The sequence below is a fragment of the Plutella xylostella genome, chromosome 9 (assembly GCF_932276165.1).
Source record: "Plutella xylostella chromosome 9, ilPluXylo3.1, whole genome shotgun sequence".
NCBI lineage: Eukaryota > Metazoa > Arthropoda > Insecta > Lepidoptera > Plutellidae > Plutella > Plutella xylostella.
In genome coordinates this window covers 8,742,285-8,759,461 of record NC_063989.1, presented here as the reverse complement: position 1 = coordinate 8,759,461, position 17,177 = coordinate 8,742,285, and the positions used below count along the sequence as shown (strand labels likewise).

At 39.6% G+C, this 17,177-nt stretch overlaps 1 protein-coding gene across 3 annotated transcripts; it reads left to right on the top strand.

Moving 5' to 3' along the window:
- Window positions 1-3,898: 3,898 nt before the first annotated feature.
- On the top strand, window positions 3,899-17,131 carry LOC105386585 (aminopeptidase N). Of its 3 annotated transcripts, none has more exons than XM_048622843.1 (15): window positions 3,899-4,087; window positions 5,974-6,167; window positions 6,841-7,541; window positions 7,785-7,940; window positions 8,754-9,074; window positions 9,608-9,791; window positions 10,503-10,738; window positions 11,243-11,423; window positions 12,622-12,814; window positions 13,025-13,299; window positions 13,608-13,792; window positions 14,694-14,861; window positions 15,293-15,506; window positions 16,044-16,191; window positions 16,879-17,131. In XM_048622843.1, exons 2-15 carry the CDS (start codon window positions 5,985-5,987, stop codon window positions 17,097-17,099), a joined length of 3,366 nt encoding a protein of 1,121 aa, XP_048478800.1. In that variant the 5' UTR covers window positions 3,899-4,087; window positions 5,974-5,984; the 3' UTR covers window positions 17,100-17,131. The 3 variants fall into 3 exon arrangements, with proteins under 3 accessions (XP_048478800.1, XP_048478801.1, XP_048478802.1); XM_048622844.1 differs by having other exon boundaries at window positions 4,084-4,221; XM_048622845.1 differs by lacking the exons at window positions 3,899-4,087; window positions 5,974-6,167 and adding an exon at window positions 6,490-6,765.
- The last annotated feature ends 46 nt before the right edge of the window (window positions 17,132-17,177 follow it).

Here is a 17,177-nt window from a genome sequence, read left to right as displayed (position 1 = left end):
TTTAGATCGTTATTTATTATACTGACCACCAATTGTACGACATTTCTGGCAAATAAACTATTTCATTTCATTTCATTTCATTTCATTACCATTTCGCTATCACTGTACACCACATGGAGATTGGCAACCATAGAATACCTATTGTTTTATTATTTATCGTGTAAGCTACATATGTATGCCTAACTAATTGTGTTGTTATAATTTTTCCGTGTTTGAGAGTGTTTATCGCGCGGTAGACGTCTAGAAAGATTTAGAATTATTCAACTTCAGCTTTTACCGTACTTATCTACTTATAAATAATAAACATACGTATATACTTACTAGCGCCTAGCACCGTGGCAGCTTACTTTAGTCAGAAGACATCAATAGTAATAAATTTAATATCTGCTTACGTCATTCCTACGTCATTTGCATCCCCAAATTCTTATAGTTACATGTATAATTATATTATCATAACATACTTAAATATTGGTTAGAAAGGTAAAAGGTTAGTTAGTTAGAGTTAAGTATAATTGCTCTGAGGTATGTGATGGATATAAATAACATTTAAGTAGTATTGCGTATTTTCTCCAACCCGCCTGCCAAGCGTGGAAAGTATTGAAAAACCCTTCATTCATGGAGCTAACCCATGTCCTAGATTACGGGCTGTGTTTTGTGTTTAGGAAGAGAATATCGTGGGATTCTTAAACAGAATCTACAATAGGTAAGTATCTACAATATTTATTTTCTACTATAACTGCTACGTACATAATATACTCGTACTTACTTACTCTTTTATTATAATGTATTATCATAACATTTATACCCACCATAGAATAACGAGTACAGTGCACTCGTTCGTCGCACTTATTTACTTACTGAAAAGTGTGAAAGCGAAAGATATTTTTGTTACCTCACCTACAAAGCTGTTAAGTCCCAAAGTACAAAATATTTCACCATCATAATTGAAATTCATTCGTGAAAAATATACAATACCTTCAACTTTATTGTACACCGAATATCTGAATATTAAATTTAATTCAGGTAAATTTTTACCTGGAGTTACCAACTTCTACGAAATAATTTCAATTTATTTTCGAAAGTAGTTTTTTTACACAATTATTTTAACCAAACAAAGTCGTAACTCTCTTTCAGCTTATTATATATAAACTACTTTTGCAACACCCTGTACTTATGTTATTCCTACCTATATAACCCTTCAGGGTATAGTATGTTTATTATTGCTACCTAGAAGAAAACGTCATTCATCATATAAATCATCAAGTCTTATTATAAAGTCGTTTTCATGATAAGACCTAGAAGGGTTAAATCCTTTTTGTTTATAACTACTAATGTATTATGTAGTGAACAGCAGCAGATATGCCTAGTTTCATACTTGAATAAAATGTACCTAGGCATCAACTTGAGTCCTACTCAACAACTATGTATTTTAGCCAATCACTGAGCTGCAATCCATACGCTAGTTCTGCTTAACTTGAAGTTCTCATGTGTAAAACTGATAGTTTACATACCTACTCATAATAACGCGCGATGATTCAATATCTATTCAGGTGTCTTCTGCTTGCCCATTACACATTACCGTCCAAGGCAAGGTCAGTCAGTTACCGCATCGTACGGCATTGTTCGGCATTCGCAAAACGCCTACTCATCGTTGCATTAAAGAAAATTGTAGTTTAATATATAGTAGTTTAATGTATATTATATATAATTTCAGTTTCACACCTGAGAGCGCCAATTTGAACAGAACTTGACTATGGAATGCAGCGCTGTGATTGGCAGAATTGTGGACTTAAGTTAATGCCTATTTAGACTTACTGAAGTGTGAATCTAGTCTTCAGTAGTGTGCAGCAGGGGCCTGATAAAAAGGTTGAAACTACAGACGCAGTTATTACGGAACATCCTTTATTTGTGATTATGAAGTAAATAGCGGCCATTAGTCTAGGTTCAAGATAAATGTGTACCTAGGTCGTCGGTAGTATTAGCTACTCTGAAAGGCCCATAATTTTTTAAGTCTGTTCAGTTAGTTTTTTTCAGTAAACATAAGTAAGTACTTTAAGTGCAAACTATAAGTATGTTTGCTTACTAAAAACTGCTAAATGGTAAAGCAAAATCTTAAAATAGTTGAAATAAGTAACTATGTCCTGCCTCGACGTTCATAAATTGAGCCAACACAGCGCTACGACAATATTATTTCAGTTAAATTATTATTAAACCACCTTATGTACTATTATACCTACTTAGGTACTATTAAAAATTACAAGATACCACAAGTTATATATAGATAATGTTTCACTTGTGTCTTTACTAATAAGAAAGTACCTAGTCTAAAATATAACGTTTACTTCTAGACCTGTAACTACTAGTTACTGCCTCACTAACGGCAGTAAGTAACGGTAGCAATCTTCTTCTCCAAAACGAACTTCCTAAGTACATAACTATGGTGAATCTACTCACTGGTTTAGCACCAGCGTACTAACACCTACATGCGTAATTCTTGTTAATAGTTTGTCAACAACAGGTTACCTCTCAGCACTGAACACCTCATCACCATCAGTCGTCACATTTTTAACAGCGTCGTTAGTAAGTACAGTTCGATTCACGCAAGTTGACCAATTTTCCTGTTACTTTTTTTTTAAGCTGCAATCGGCTTGTCTCTTTTAGACAACAGCAGATTGATAGGTACCTGAATAAAATAATAACAATGTAGGTAAGTACCTAAATAATGTAGCAGGGGCGGACTCATACACTGTTTACGAGTTGTGTCGCTCTTTTTGGTCATGTTACATGAATCGCAGTATACGAGTATCTACCTACTAGGAAGACACAATTTAAATAGCCGTCAGGTTGTGGTAGGCGAGATGTATTCTTCCTGGATCCTGGATATTCCTTTACATTACATCCTAGTTAGTGGTTATCAGTAGGTACTCAATTGACTGCTGTAATGTCCAGATCACATTAAGATACTTGTAGTTGTATTTTTCAGTCGTCAACTACACTCGAGATACCGAAGTATAACAACTGTGTTTACTCGTATAGCGATGACTGCACCTAAAATAGCAGACATTCATTTAATTAGCGTGAACTGTAGCTTGAAATGTAAATAATTAAAAGGTGTTTGGTTGCTAGTATTTGCACATGGCATAAACCGTGGCTAAGTATTGAAGGTATTTGACTTTGTGGAAGGTTATTCTTGCTGTTGCTACATAGATTTATATTAGTATATATATATATATGTAACCTTTCAGTCATTCATTACTCCTTGTATAATGAAATCTCACTTTTCCTTCTCATAGAGACATCATCATTAGTCCTTAATCATCTTCTACAGGGTGTTGCTAAAAGGGTATACTAAGCCGAAACCTACATTTACAGCACGTTAGGTTTCCGCTTTGTGTACACTTTTTACAACACCCTGTATAGTGGGTATAGGCCTTTCCCAAGGCGAGCCACAGGACTCTGTCTTCAGTCTCATCCAGCCACTACCGGCTACCTGCCGCTACCCTTGCCAGTTCGTGGTCTCCACTCGAAAACTCATTCACCCTATCGGTTACCTGATAGATACGGACTAGCATATACATAATATCCTACCTATATTGTTATATGGAGCATACAACTATAGTACTAAAAGATATCTAAAATGTAATGATTTCGGAAGCAGCCAAGGCTTCTGCTCAAGTAAAATTTATTTGATGGCTTTTGCCATAAACCTAGACATTATCGACAAGGTTACATGTTACACGCTACGTCACGCAGGTGGATACTTTCCTCTGTCCAGTTTTGAAGGCCTTCCTCGTACCTCCACGCTTTACTGCAACATGAGGTAAGAAGGGAAATACCGGTGGATTCAGGAGGCCAGGTTACGGTGGTCACAACGTCGTCGCCAGTAAAACATGAGAAATATTGGAAGGTAGATTGCATTCATGCCCTGTGCGTCGCTCTTCACACATTTCATCGATTTTATTTTGTTATTGTATTTTTAAACCAGAACGATGTATTTTCTGTTAGGGTGAATTAATTAACGTGTTATGTTAAGACATTATAGTGCTTCTGTGTTGTTAAGAGTGCATTGAGTGAGGTGGTTTTAACGGTGAGTGTAGTTGAATATTTGAATCCAAACGTTTCGTTGTTGTTATCACGTCGTGAGACTCGTGAGTGTTTAATTGTGAGTTTGGTTAGAAATTAGTTGGTTATTCTGTGTTAGCGCTCAAATTGCCTCTTTCGGTAAGTACCTACATAAGTACAAATTTAATGTTCTTGAACATTTCACACCTAATCATTCTCCCTCAACTTCTAACCCCAAATATTTCATGTAAGAATCGCCTCTTGAGGACAAGTTCAAGTTATATCCAAGGGTTAATGGGTCTATTACTAATTATATTCGATTATAATACATACATACTTGCTTAAGTATTTACAAATTCAGATCTTTAATTAAATAACTTATACACCTAGTTATTAGATGCTTTACAACGAAGTAAAGTAATAACGCGTGTATCAGAGAACTGCATTTCATACTCAAGATCTGCTTAATTTAGATATTTAAAACTCAGTAAACATTTCAGTAAAGGTATCAGTAATCCCCCGTCTGCTTAAATAACAACCTAGTTACGTTGAAATAATTAATTACAGCTTGTTTATTTAATAGATTTTAGAAACAGTTGCATTTTACCATGATCAAACAATTTTAGATTTAAAAAATATATATGGCATAGGCTAGGTTACATTTAAGCGAGTATTAGATGTGAATCTATCACATTTTACAAATTGTTTCAAAGGTAAGTATTCCTTTCAAACAATTAATTTTTAAAATGCGATATGTTCTCATTTAGGTATAGGTACTCGCTACTATTTAAAAGTTTACATTGCAATTCAGTTTTTATTAAGTTAACTAATTCTAGATATCTAGTAGATATTATCTAGTTAAATACCTAGGCCTAGCCAGCAGTGCGAAAATAAATAGGCTTTAAAAACAAAGTCATATAGTTATACAGTCAAACTATAAAGTCCTGACATCAAAGAGTGCGATTTTGGTAAGACTTTTTATGATCATCAGTTATTTACTTACGTTTACATAGGTACATTTTAAAAATAAAATACCGTTAGGGTAAGGCTTTTTAATGAATTTGTCCTTAAATAAATATAAATCGATAACATGCGGTCTGTAACAATTAGTTAGAATCCACTTCCGTTTTCATGATTTATAGTTTAACCGTAACTACATTTACATTTTTATATCTAGGTCCGTCACCTATATTTTATATTGGTTTTAGCGAGATTAGGGACACAAAGTATTTCTTTATCTCTTTGCCGACAGTTTCTCTTCGCTTAAACAATTTTAAATGTAAGAATTCCGGGATAAAAAGTAAATAGCCAATTTGTTAATCCAGGGTTTCAGCAATACTCATAGACACTTTTAAGTTTTAAATAAATAAATAATAAACTTAAGTACCTACTTATACATATGTATAAATTCAAATAAGTATTTAAACAAAATTTATGTTCAAACGTGTTCTTATCGCAATGATTACATACATATGCTCACGCCTGTCTCCCAGAGGGGTAGGCAGAGACTATGGATCTCCACGTGCCACGATCCTGACATACTTCTTTCGCTTCCTCCACATTCATAAGTCTCTTCATACACGCAATGATTAGTTACGCTAAAATAAGGTTACGATTAAAGGCATGTCGTCCTAATAGTACCTAATACAGTAATGTAACTACCCCGCGTGTTTCTATAGGTACTTACCTAAGTACTTACTTATTATGTCTTATACGTATATGTATAAATATATGTACACACAGGGTGTGTGTAAAGAGTGGACCAAGGTATTCGTAGGAACCAACCAGGGATTTTTATCCGGAATTCTCATGAGAAATCTTTTTAAGGCGAAGCGGAGCTTTCGGGCAACAGCTAGTACCTACTTAATTTATATATATATATACATTAATGTTTTTTATGTTCATTTCCAGAATGCGCCACCATGACGCTTTCGAACAGCCGCCAGCAGTTCCTGGCGTACGAGTCTCAAGCCGCAGAGGACATCCGGTACGAGCGGCGAGGCGGCATGTTTGTCACCACCTGCGTGTGCATTTCCTTCGTGGTGACAGCCGTCATTGTCGCAGCCCTAGTCGGAGTCATCACCTACTTCATCACATTTTTTAAGGTAGTAACTAGGTAATTCTGTTATGTGCTGGTTGGTGGTACTAACGAGGTATCCAGATACCTACACGATGTGGATTTTTTATTGTTGCATTTAACATCCAAGACCCGAGATCATGTGAACTCATATTTTCTTCAGCCTTTGATCGAAACCGGGGCCCTCGGTACAGCGCAGCAGTAAGAGTTACTAACCACTATGCCTTCCGGTTCCGGTCCGTCTCCTTCTCAGGCAAAAGGGTTTGGCGCGCAAGATTGTTATTATTCTGAGCGTGGGATAGTAAAACTTTGAACGCAGGCTATAAAGTCATGTGGTGACATTCACAAACGTCAATCATCAGATTACTTTGACAGTTGAAATTTTAAATGTTTACAAAATGTTCGCGCTCGCAGTGTTTTTAACTTTTTATCTAAATAAATAGAAGAACGGCGAAAAATGATTTGAAATAACTATCACAAACTACAAAAAATATATTTAAAATACTCGTTAAAATCTGTGATTCTTATATTTTTTTAAGTTTTATACATAAAGCCAATTTACAATGTCCCAGTGTGCCTTCTTGCTTTTAGTTTTATATTTAGGAATATCCCTAGGATTACCTGCCGTAAGTGTTTTCTAAACTGTACCTATAAAAAGAGTGAAATATAAAAAATACATAAACATTATCATTGTTTTGCAGTTATCTCAGAAGCCAACCAATTTTTGGGATGAAGCAGAACCTTTTGGCCAAACGACAGCCCCCTCGGCCGACCTCCGACTGTCGTCCACCCACGTAGTCCCCAGTTTCTATAGACTCAAATTAATAACTGATCTAGATAATTATGTATTCAATGGAGAAGTCTACATAACGGTAAAAGCCACCCAGAAAGTTAATAAAATCATTCTACATTCTAAAGGTCTTAAGATACATGATAATGCGAAACTCACTGAACAAATCTATGAGAAGGTGGACAGTTTACATAGAAAGAAAAGGAGGGAAGCTCCAATTGAATCCAACAACTCAACCACCCTGAATGTGACAATAACCGAAACAACACTGAAGACTGAGAATAAATCTGAAGACAGTCCAAACAGTACTAGCACCCCTGAGGTAGAACTGCAGGTGAGCACTACTGAGGAAAGTGCTACAACTACGGACACTCCCATTATTCAGAACGACATGGCAAATGCAACAGACACTCAGCTGACCCATAGCACTGCCAAGAACATCAAGATAATGTCGGTGAGCAGTGCCCCGGGGGACCGGCTGGTGCTGTCGCTGGCCAGGTCCATGCAGCCTGGAGTAGACTACATCCTGCAGCTCACCTTCCAGGGCAACATCACCGACAGCCTCACCGGGTTCTACAAGAGTGAATATTCTAATGCTGAACATGAGAAAAGGTAAATTAATTAAATATCATAATTATTTTTTACTGCTGTGAATCAGTATGTAATTGCTTAAAAAAACATTTTTAAAAATATAACTGGGTATCTAGATATATAAAACCTGTTTGAAAGTCTATCTGGGAAATAACATGCTTATTTAATTGCTGTTCTAATTGATTGAATTGATTTCTGTTCAAGCATCCTATTTAAAAGAAATTACTGAGGTAGTTGTAAACTAAATTAAACTTTTTTTTTCAGGGTACTAGGAGTAACTCAGTTTGAACCAACTTCAGCCCGAGAAGCCTTCCCATGTTTTGATGAGCCAGAGTTCAAAGCCAAGTTTGAGATAAGCATTGCTCACCCAACCAACATGTCTGTACTCTCAAACATGAAGGTTTCCACTGAAGAACCATTGTAAGTATCAGTTCTTTCAGACTGGATTTATAAAGAATGCCAGTCCTACAATGTAGGTTTTTTAATAAAAATCATTAATTTATAATGTTATAAAATGCTGGGACTATCATGATATTGCATAGCATTGAGTGTTTCATAATCTATTAGACCATGATCTATTTCATGCTCCAAAAATCGTGGTGATTACTTTAAAATTTAACTTAAAAGTACAATTTATGCCATAAGTAAGAGTATGTTACAATGTTGCTTATCTGGAGGAAGTAGGTAGTGGATAATAGGTAGGTAGATTTTTTCACACTTTTTCCTTATCTGTTTTATTCATGCTTATGTAAAAGAAAATAAATTGTAATGATGCTTTGACTATAAAATATAAACACTGACTTACAATAGTGGTGTGATATTATGGCTACAGATAAAACCCTGCGTCATAACTCATTTATTGATAACACAAATGTAAAAAAAACTTAAAACAATGAATAGGTATCTTGATACCAGGTTGAATTGCCATGACCTTTTACACGATAAAACTAAGTCATCATTACAATTTGAAAGGGCTACCAGATACTTATTGGAGCAAAAGATTTGTTAGGTGAACCATGAATGACCGTAACATAGATCTTAGAAAGTTGAGGTCGCTCATTTAAACAAACAAAACAGCATGAAATGCGAGTTATGAGTTGTCTTTTGTCAAGAGGTGGAAGATAGGCATACAGTCCAGTCTGGCGACCTCTCCATCATAGGCATAGTTTTTTCATAGCGTGTAGGTAATCAAGGCTTTAGTCTTATCTTAATGCCTATCTTTTCAATCCACAGCCCAGAAAAAGACAATTGGATATGGACGCACTTCGAACGATCAGTCAACATGTCTACCTACCTAGTGGCCTACGTCCTTTCCGACTTCAAATACCTCGAAACATTTTACACAGGCCAGGATAATGTGAATAAATCCATCCGTGTCTGGGCGCGACCAGAACTGATTCACAAAGCGAAGTATGCTCTGTCCATCACACCGAAACTTCTGGAATACTATGAGCAGATATTTGGACTACCCTACGCGCTTGACAAATTGGATTTGGTCGCCATACCTGACTTTTCTAGTGGTGCCATGGAGAATTGGGGATTGATTACTTTTAGGTGAGTTACTTATTTACACTTGCAAACCGAGCGCGGGAAATCAGTTCTACACAAATGCTATGTGTGCAGAACTAATATTCTTTAATTCTTATCGCCGTAATGCCACGCCAATTTAGATATGCCTCTGAAAGCAAAAATGAGACAGAGAAAGCTACAACTATAGTTACTTTTCTGCATAAATACGTACACGTACAATCAGCTTCATAAGTAGCTGTACTTTTGTACCTTGGCAAACTCACGAACCGCATTATTCAATCATTGAAACATTGATGGCTTTTAGTTTGACAGGGAACAAAAGTGTACAGCTACGTTTGATGCTGATCGTACGTAAGCACCCAATATTAATAAGTTAATCCTAGTGCCCCGGGGGGCCTTTACAAGAGTGCGCCACGCCGTCACGTCCTTTATCCAACTCAGCCCTTGCGCTCGTAGCTCGCTATCTAGGTACAGTCACGCAATATTAGACCTTTATTACCCTGTTCATAAATACCTACAAATTATACTGAAATACCACGTAATATCTCAATTTACAGAGAAACGGCGCTCCTATTCGACGAGGTCTCCAGCGGGCCGCACGACAAGCAGACGGTGGCTATAGACGTGGCCCATGAGCTGGCGCACCAGTGGTTCGGCAACCTCGTCACCATGGCGTGGTGGACCGACCTGTGGCTGAACGAGGGGTTCGCCACGTATATAGAGTATGTCGGCGTCCATCGGGTAAGATATTATAAAGGTTTTCCAGAAATAAGTAAGATTTCAGGATAAGTTTGCAAATGAATCGGTTGACCGACCGATGAATGATCGGTTGAATCGGTTGATCGGTTGAAACGACCGAATGGCGTAGTGGTTAGTGACCCTGACTACTGAGCCGATGGTCCCGGGTTCGATTCCCGGCTGGGGCAGATATTTGTTTAAACACAGATATTTGTTCTCGGGTCTTGGATGTGCCCGTAAAATGGCAATAGGCCCGCCCCCTATTACATTGGGACTAACATAACACTCTGGCGAAAAGTGGGTGCAGCAATGCACCTCTGCCTACCCCGCAAGGGAGTACATTAGTACAAGGCGTGAGTGCGTGTTTTTTTTTTTTTTTTTTTTGAATCGGTTGATTGGCCAATCGCACGCCACTTAATGGCAAATGTACAGGGCGTTTGGTCTATGCCGGCTATTTAGTTAGGCCATAGACTTTAGTCTATAGGCAAAGCTGCTTAGTAAGCTGCCTATCCCACTGCGTCTAAAGGCTTCGATCTACCTCAAAGATGACGAGCTGCCACTCCTACAAATTATATATGCTCGTTAATTGGATTTTGCCTATGTAAGATCAGCTATCTTCAGATACTCTATGACCCCAAGGAAGGTACCTCGTACCAAGTATTGCTCCTCATATTATCAGCACTTGATCAAACCAACAATATATTCCTTCCACAGATCCACCCAGAATGGAACATGCTAGAATCGTTCTCCCTAGACAAGATGAACTTACTCCGGACAGACGCGCTCAAGAATACCTCCCCCGTGTCGCGGGAGGTCATCGACGCCTCGGAGATATCGCAGAAGTTCGACGAAATATCCTACAACAAGGGGGCGAATCTGATACGGATGCTGAACCACACGATATCGCAGGAGCTGTTCTTGAAGGGACTGCAGATTTATTTGAATGAGTGGTGAGTGTGAGATTGTTGGTTTTCAGTAACGTTCAGAGCCTCAGAGCCGGCTACAAGTGGTCTAGGTTTGTCTAGGATGAAGACAAAGTGTTGTGGACCTACTAGGTCCATCAGTGGACAGCTAGGTATTGCTTAATAATGACCATAAATAAAGTATTATTTTACTCTATGATTATAACGATAAGTGCAAATTATAATTAATAAATAATTAATAAACTAATTATAATTATCCCAACCTGCGCTGCGATTTCCGGGATAAAAAGTAGCTTATTTATCCGTTGATTAGTTTTTACGTGAAAGAGTTACTAACATCAATACATTACAAGAATTTCTGTGTGTGAAATTTACATAAACTGACCCAAATTCTCTAATTGCCAGTTTCTATAACTCTGTCTATCTATAACTGGTTGTTACTTTCATACGATTTTGACATACTTAATCAAAAGTAACAATCTGTCTGAGATATAGAAACTGGCAGTAATCCAACCATTATCACCATTCCAGGAAGTTCAAGAACGCAGAAGAGAACGACCTCTGGCTGGCGATGACCACCGCGGCTCACGGGCAGCCGGGACTCACCGACCTGTCCGTGGTCAAGTACATGAACTCATGGACCCGCCAGCCGGGGTACCCCGTGCTGTATGTCAATAGAGATTACGGCACTGGGGAGGTGCGGTTTGAACAGGTAAGAATTTTAACCTTATGAGCGTTTGTGGTTAAGGTTGTGTTAATATTACTTGTAAATATCGTAGCAGCATGGGAGTTACTATCTGTCTGTGGTCAAGTACATGAACTCGTGGACTCGCCAGCCGGGGTACCCCGTGCTGTATGTCAATAGAGAGTATGAGACTGGGGAGGTGCGGTTTGAACAGGTACGAATTTCAAGCTTATGAGTGTTTGTGGTTAAGGTTGTGTTAGGATTACTTGTACATATCGTAGCAGCATGAGAGTACTGACCTGTCTGTGGTCAAGTACATGAACTCATGGACCCGCCAGCCGGGGTACCCCGTGCTGTATGTCAATAGGGAGTATAGCACTGGGAATGTGCGGTTTGAACAGGTAATAATTTGAACCTATTAAGCTTTTGTGGTTGAGGATGTGTTAGGATTGCTTGTAAGCTATCGTCTAATATAGCAGTCGGGGCTCACCGACCTGTGTGTGGTCAAATACATGAACTCATGGACCCGCCAGCCGGGGTACCCCGTGCTCTTCCCGTGCTGTATGTCAATAGGGAGTATGACACTGGGGATGTGCGATTTGAACAGGTAGGAATTTTAATGACTGTTTGTGGTTAAGGTTGTGTTAGGTTAGGTTTTAAATGTAGCAGCAATGGGGTACTGACCTGTCAGTGGTCAAGTACATGAACTCATGGACCCGCCAGCCGGGGTACCCCTTGCTGTATGTCAATAGAGATTATGACAGTGGGGAGGTGCGGTTTGAACAGGTAGGAATTTGAATCTGATGAGTGTTTGTGGTTAAGGTTATGTTAGGATTACTTGTAAATATCGTAGCAGCATGGGGTAACTGACCTGCCTTTAGTCACTTTAGTCAAGTACGGTGGCCGGCGCCTAAAAGTATACAGGCGGAGTTTTTAAAATAATGAACTCATGGACCCGCCAGCCGGGGTACCCCGTGCTGTATGGCAATAGGGAGTATGCTATGACACTGGGAACATGCTGTTTGAACAGGTAGGAAGATTAACCTCTGGTGCTGTATTTTTCAACGAGCGTACCTATAAAGTGGCCTATGCCATAGCCTAATTGGTCCTAGGACCAATTTATCTCAATGCCAAAATTTGGTCCAAGGCATCAACGCCCAAACCTTGGAGTTTAAAATCTATCGTGTATTAAATTTACAATAACACATCTCATTTCCAATTTCAGAAACTCTTCTCGACAACCAAAGATCCGTACCCAAAAATGGTGAAACAGATCTGGCAGATACCGGTCACGTTCACTGGACTGGATAATGCGAACTATTCTTCGGTTCCCAAGCTGTGGCTGAAGCATAAAACTGCGTCTCTACGGGCTAATGTTAGTGAGAATGAGGCCTTGTATGTCAACTTTGATGCTATTGGTAAGTTCTTGTTTGATGCTCTGCTCTGCGTTCCTCTTTTGCATCCAGCCACTAAAGAATTAAAAGTTTTAATCACGCACTTAGTTCACAACACAGTAAAGGATCTATGAAAATTGTTTATGTTCCGACTAGACCTCACAAATTCCATAATCATCAGCCAACAATCATCATATTTCATCCTACCCTGATATATTTATCTAATGTTTCCAGGTTACTACCGAGTAAACTACGACACTAGAAACTGGGAACTGCTCCGGGAGGCCCTAAAAAGCGGCAAAGTGCGGTCCAACATATCACGAGCCCAACTCATAGACGATTCATTCAACCTGGCCAAAGTGGGGCAACTGAACTACAGCTATCCCCTGAGTCTGTCCACGTTTGTGAAGGAAGGGGAGGATAGTAAGATAGTGTGGGACCTGCTGCTGGGGAACCTAGGCTTTTTGAAACATAATTTGCGGTCGTCGCCATCGTATGGATACTTTTTGGTAAGCAGCATCTACATAATAATAATATAGTTATCTATACTTAATCCCTTTTTTAATAGTTTTTACGTGCGAGTTTCTAATCGCCTTTAAATGGTCTTCTGGGTGTGTTTTGATATAAAAAATTTGCCTGTAGCACTCAGGAATCATGTCAGTAACTTTAAATAGTGTAAGATTTTTGTTATGGTTCAATTATTATTCAATACATTGAGGGTACCTACACCCGAATCCGCGTTCTATGCTTACTATTGCTTACACACAAATCTTTCATCTTTACTATATTTGTTTAATCCCATAACTATCTTTCTCAGGAATACGTGCAATCCCTCATCACGAAACAACTAGCAACCCTCAACTACGGCGACCCCCCTCCCGCGTCGGACACCACGGCGCTGCTGACAGAGAACTTGCTGTCCTGGGAGTGCCGCGTGCAGACGCCGCGCTGCCTCGCCTGGGCGCGCCAGTTGTTCCAGCAGGCGCAAGCTGCGGACAATGTGTGAGTGTAGCCTGGGACAATGTGTGAGTGTAGCCTGGGACAATGTGTGAGTGTGTAGCGTGGGACAATGTGTGAGTGTAGAGTGTGACAATGTGTGAGTGTAGAGTGGGACAATGTGTGAGTGTGTAGTCTGGGCGCGCCGCCTGTTCCAGCGAGCGGCCGCGGAAAATGTGTGAGTGTGTAGCGTAGAGTGTAGAGTGTGACAATGTGTGAGTGTAGCCCGGAGTGTAGAGTGTGACAATGTGTGAGTGTGTAGCCTGGGACAATGTGTGAGTGTGTAGAGTGTGACAATGTGTGAGTGTGTAGCGTGGGAGTGTAGAGTGTGACAATGTGTGAGTGTGTAGCCTGGGACAATGTGTGAGTGTGTAGCCTGGGCGCGCCGCCTGTTCCAGCGAGCCGCCGCGGACAATGTGTGAGTGTGTAGCCTGGGAGCATCCGCCGCGGACAATGTGTGAGTGTGTAGCCTGGGAGCGGCCGCCGCGGACAATGTGTGAGTGTGTAGCCTGGGAGCATCCGCCGCGGACAATGTGTGAGTGTGTAGCCTGGGAGCATCCGCCGCGGACAATGTGTGAGTGTGTAGCCTGGGAGCGGCCGCCGCGGACATTGTGTGAGTGTGTAGCCTTGAGTGACCGCCGCGGATAATGTGTGAGTGTGTAGCCTGGGACACCCCTCAATCTACGAGACTCTTCCATAAAGGATATTAATCCAATCATCAAGGAGTCCAACTAACCAATTAATTTTCCGCCAGAATCTCTGCCTAGAGAAACCTTGTATAGCTCTTTCCATAGCAGAGAATTCCAGCTATCAGTACTCACACTACTGCACCATACGTCACCGACAAGACAAAAAACCAATGACTGCAATAGGCTGTCTAAAAACTAACCAATCAAATCCCCCGCAGGATCCCAGCATACCTCCGCGGATTGGTATACAGTGTTGCTGTCCGTCACGGCAGTCGAGAAGACTTCATGTTTCTGTGGAGAATGTTCCAGAACTCCACTGATCCTACTGTGAAGAACCTGGTTATAGGCAGCCTGCCGGCCACGCAGGATGTGTCGCTTATTAACTTGTGAGTATACTGCAAACTAATGATAATAACCTAAAAGATGACGCGGTGACAGAACATATTCGCTCGAGTGTTTGTTAATAGACTAGGTAGTATAGGTTGTAGAACAATAATCAAAAACCGAAATAGCAGCAGTGTGCTTGTTTCTACACTCATCAACGAATATTAATAGAGCAGTTGAAACCCGTCAAAGTGGCTACATAGTCATGAATAGTGTACTGAAGACGCCTTCGGCGTAGTGGTATAATCGTTCTTATGTGGCAACTTATGTGAATATAATACTTAAGCGATGAAATTTAGTGAGACAGGAAGCCGTGAACAAAATTTTGGCTGAGTGCCATGCGACGCTTACCAAGGCGTATATGTTCATGACCTCCCCCCGCTTTACCTCTCATGCTTCTTATTACATTAACACCACCTTCTTCCACCAACAGCCTCCTAGAAAAGAGCATAACCGAGATACCGAAGCAATACGCCGTGTACGCATGGGGCATGGACTCGGCCATCGGCACCCACATCGCGCAAGATTTCCTTATCAACAACTGGGCTCGAGTGTACCAGGCCTTCGCCAAGTCTGACACGTTCCTGTTTCCTGAAGTCTTGAATGGGGCTTTTGGTAGTATTACTACTCAGGAGGAGTTGGATAAGGTATTTGTTGAGTTTTTATGTTTGTGTGTTAACAATGGTCCGGTATGGTCAGGCGTATCCTGGGCTGTCAGTTTCACACTGGTGCTAATTTGACTGGCCAATCCTTTCACCACGGTGTTAAACTTTAGCCTAGCCTTATTATTTGTCCCAGAAACGCAGATAAAGAAGCTCGAATGGAATCCTTTTTGTTTGATAGTTCTTAGCTATTTTCATTTACAGCTAATGGACAAAACATTTCATTTTTTTACCTCATATTTTTATCAGCTATTCGGAAAGTTTATAAAAAATTAGAGGACCCGTATTTTTGTATTTTTATATACTTTAATTTTTACATGTTATTTTTAACTTTAAACTTAAGTATTTTGTAGCCTATGTGTTAATCCAGGGTGTCATAGCATCCTACATACCAAATTTCATAAACATTCGGACATTAGCTTTTGCGTGAAAGACTTACAAAAACCATACAAACTTTCGCCTTTATAATTTAGTAGGGCTTTATGTACGTTATGGTAACACAAATCCCGTTTCTTTCCTCAGTTGAAGTCGTTCGCGGTGCAGCACAAATCGGAGTTGCTCCCGGTCTCGCAGACGCTACAGAAGCTAGTCGACAGCGCCACTCTTCGGATAGGCTGGATCGCGCAACACCGCGCCGAGATCGAGGACTGGCTCAAGGAATATGTTGAAGGTAAAAGACAGACTATATCACATAAGGAAAGAAAGATAGAAACATTTATTTGACACACTTACAACAACAACAAAAACTACAGACAATCGCTAGATCGCTTCGATCGCTAGAAATACAGTGAAACCTGAATAAGGGAGCTACAAATTAGTCCCACTTATATTAGTCCCACTTACTCAGTATGTTTTTTTTTCTTGCAAATTTGTGGCTTTATATCAGATATAATTATGGATTATGTAAAACGAATATTTTAACGAAAATAATCAGCAATCTCTGACACATTTTGTAAACATCAAAAAGTGGGGTCACCGGGTTTGTTTCAGAGACCAAAAGTTAAAATTAAAATAAAGCGTGGTACAAACTTGTATAATGCAAAAGCAAGATGGAAGTTGTTCCGTCGCAGAAATAAAGGGGTGCGTTGACAAACGTCAAGTAAATTACATAATTATAAAATATAGCGTAGTATATTTTTAACTGGGCTTAGCTGTCATAAATGTTGAAAATATCTGTTAGTATACTTACCAGAGTAGAATAGAGCTAAGACATAGATTTTGTAAACGTTGCCACCGTAGCATTCAGTAATTTTATGTGGAGTAGATACTAATTTGAGTTGAATCTTGACTTCCTAGGCTTCTATCAATTATATTTATATAGTATATTTCAGTCTGAAGTCACATTTATTTATTTCAGGTTCACATGCAGAAACAACAGGGGCAACAACCCATATATCAACAGAAACGAATTCCAACGTCACATCCACTAGTTCTACAACACCGCAAGAGACAGCCACAGAAGCCATTTTAGCCCCTAATACAACAACAATAAGTAGTACCGAAGCTACAACTGAAAGTATAATAACTGCTAAGGCTTCAGCCACTGCCAGTGCCAACGTAACTGTAACCACCAGTTAATGATTGAAGATCTTTTAGGTATTTTAATAATTCAAATTTAATGACTTGCCCCCTAGACAAAAGCCATAACGTGTGCAC

Excerpts from the sequence above, each read along its gene's own strand:
- LOC105386585 (XM_048622843.1), top strand. The coding sequence starts at position 5,985 with ATGACGCTTTCGAACAGCCGCCAGCAGTTCCTGGCGTACGAGTCTCAA. Across the intron at positions 7,941-8,753 it reads GTTTCCACTGAAGAACCATT|CCCAGAAAAAGACAATTGGA; the intron begins GTAAGTATCAGT and ends TTCAATCCACAG. Across the intron at positions 15,507-16,043 it reads CTCAGGAGGAGTTGGATAAG|TTGAAGTCGTTCGCGGTGCA; the intron begins GTATTTGTTGAG and ends TTCTTTCCTCAG.